General features: G+C 38.3%; 1 protein-coding gene across 1 annotated transcript in view; it reads left to right on the top strand.

The window, feature by feature from the left end:
• Positions 1-1,558, top strand: part of LOC107659507 (OTU domain-containing protein 7A-like) — an 89,423-nt gene that overhangs the window by 60,821 nt on the left and 27,044 nt on the right. The window contains exons 6-7 of the mRNA XM_016448474.1: positions 894-995; positions 1,154-1,281. Coding sequence (XP_016303960.1) covers positions 894-995; positions 1,154-1,281 — 230 coding nt within the window. The remainder of the gene's footprint in view (positions 1-893; positions 996-1,153; positions 1,282-1,558) is intronic.

The raw sequence follows: 1,558 nt of genomic DNA, 5'->3' as shown, positions 1-1,558 counted from the left end.
AGATTGTAATTATAATAACAGTCAATGATTTGACTATCATTTATTTATTTATTTATTTGTTTGTTTAGAACTTAAATTAAATTTATTATTATTATTATTATATTTAGAATTATTTAGAATAATAATAATTATTATTATTATTATATTTAAATGTAGTATTTAAAAAATTGCCTTGAATTGTTATTTTTATTGATTGATTGATTGATTGATTGATTGATTGATTAAGATGTGTTATTAAATTGAATATTTTGCTGAAAGTGGTACAAAACCATATAAACTCAAAGCTTATAAAAATTGGCACGTGTTTTAAACTAGAACATTAATTAGCAAAAGATCAAGTATTGCAAGGACGCATTTCCAGCCTGTGCAAGCAAAATACTATAGCGAAATGCTAACAGGTTGGACATGGCCTCAGGGCTTTGGAAATGCTTTTGGATTGTGGGAGGAAGACCCTATCCCAAGGGAGGGCAGAGGGGCTGAGGGTGGAGGCACTGACATTCATCCACGGTGAGCTTCACCAGCTCCAGAGAAAAGAGTGGGCGAATGGTCAATGCCCAGTTCAAAGTGCCTCAGGGCCCAGAGCTGCAGAGGACCACTTATTCTTCCACTGCATGCCAGAAAAAGCGATGCTTAGTGCGCTATGCATTATAACTAAGCTAAACAAATATGTATTTTGGATTCAGGACCCAAAATTAACAGAAAACTCACAATCGACCAACACTAGGACAATCACAAACCACCAAACAGTGCCTGTGACGATTAAATAAAGATAATTGGCTGTATGACTAGAAACTTGTAAAGGTTGATTTTAGATATGAGAGCATGATGGGATGTTGGGTGATGTGTATTAGTCCATGTTTTACTTAAATTATTGTGTTTAAACCGTTCTGTAGGTCGTTTAAATTGGTGGTCCACCATGTGCACCAGCTGTAAGAAGCTACTACCGTTAGCGACAACAGGAGACGGCAACTGTCTTCTGCATGCAGCTTCTTTAGGTGAGACTTTCAGAATTCACGCTCATGCACACTTGTCACATGTATTGCATGAACACCTGGAAAAAAGAGAACCATTCAGTTCCTTTAAATAGAAACACTTCGCCGTTGTATGTTTCTGAATAATATGGTGTTGTGTGTGTGGCTATCCGTGTTTCCAGGAATGTGGGGCTTCCATGACCGGGATCTGGTGCTGCGGAAGAGTCTGTATGCCATGATGAAGAGCGGCGCAGAGAGAGAAGCTCTGAAGAGGAGGTGGAGGTGGCAACAGACTCAACAGAACAAAGAGGTTGGCAACTAACACCTAAAATATACTTAAGTTCTGGCACGAATGCTTCGTGTATCTGTACAGCCAAACACTTAGCCTTTCAATGTGTACTCCATCTGATAGTACACATGAACACAGGTGTTCAACACATGTGCACTAAAAAGTTTAATATTGGTCCTTTAATAATCTTGGTCTAGATTTCTAGATCTCCACATGTAATGAGCGATAAAAGTGACTTTGTGCTCTTTTAAACTGCAGTTGCGTGTATCTATGGAAGCCCGCTTCCGCCACTGAAAAA

Source organism: Sinocyclocheilus anshuiensis, unplaced genomic scaffold, assembly GCF_001515605.1.
Source record: "Sinocyclocheilus anshuiensis isolate Anshui unplaced genomic scaffold, SAMN03320099.WGS_v1.1 scaffold387, whole genome shotgun sequence".
In the NCBI taxonomy this organism is placed as follows: Eukaryota; Metazoa; Chordata; class Actinopteri; order Cypriniformes; family Cyprinidae; genus Sinocyclocheilus; species Sinocyclocheilus anshuiensis.
This window is presented reverse-complemented; position numbering and strand designations above follow the sequence as displayed.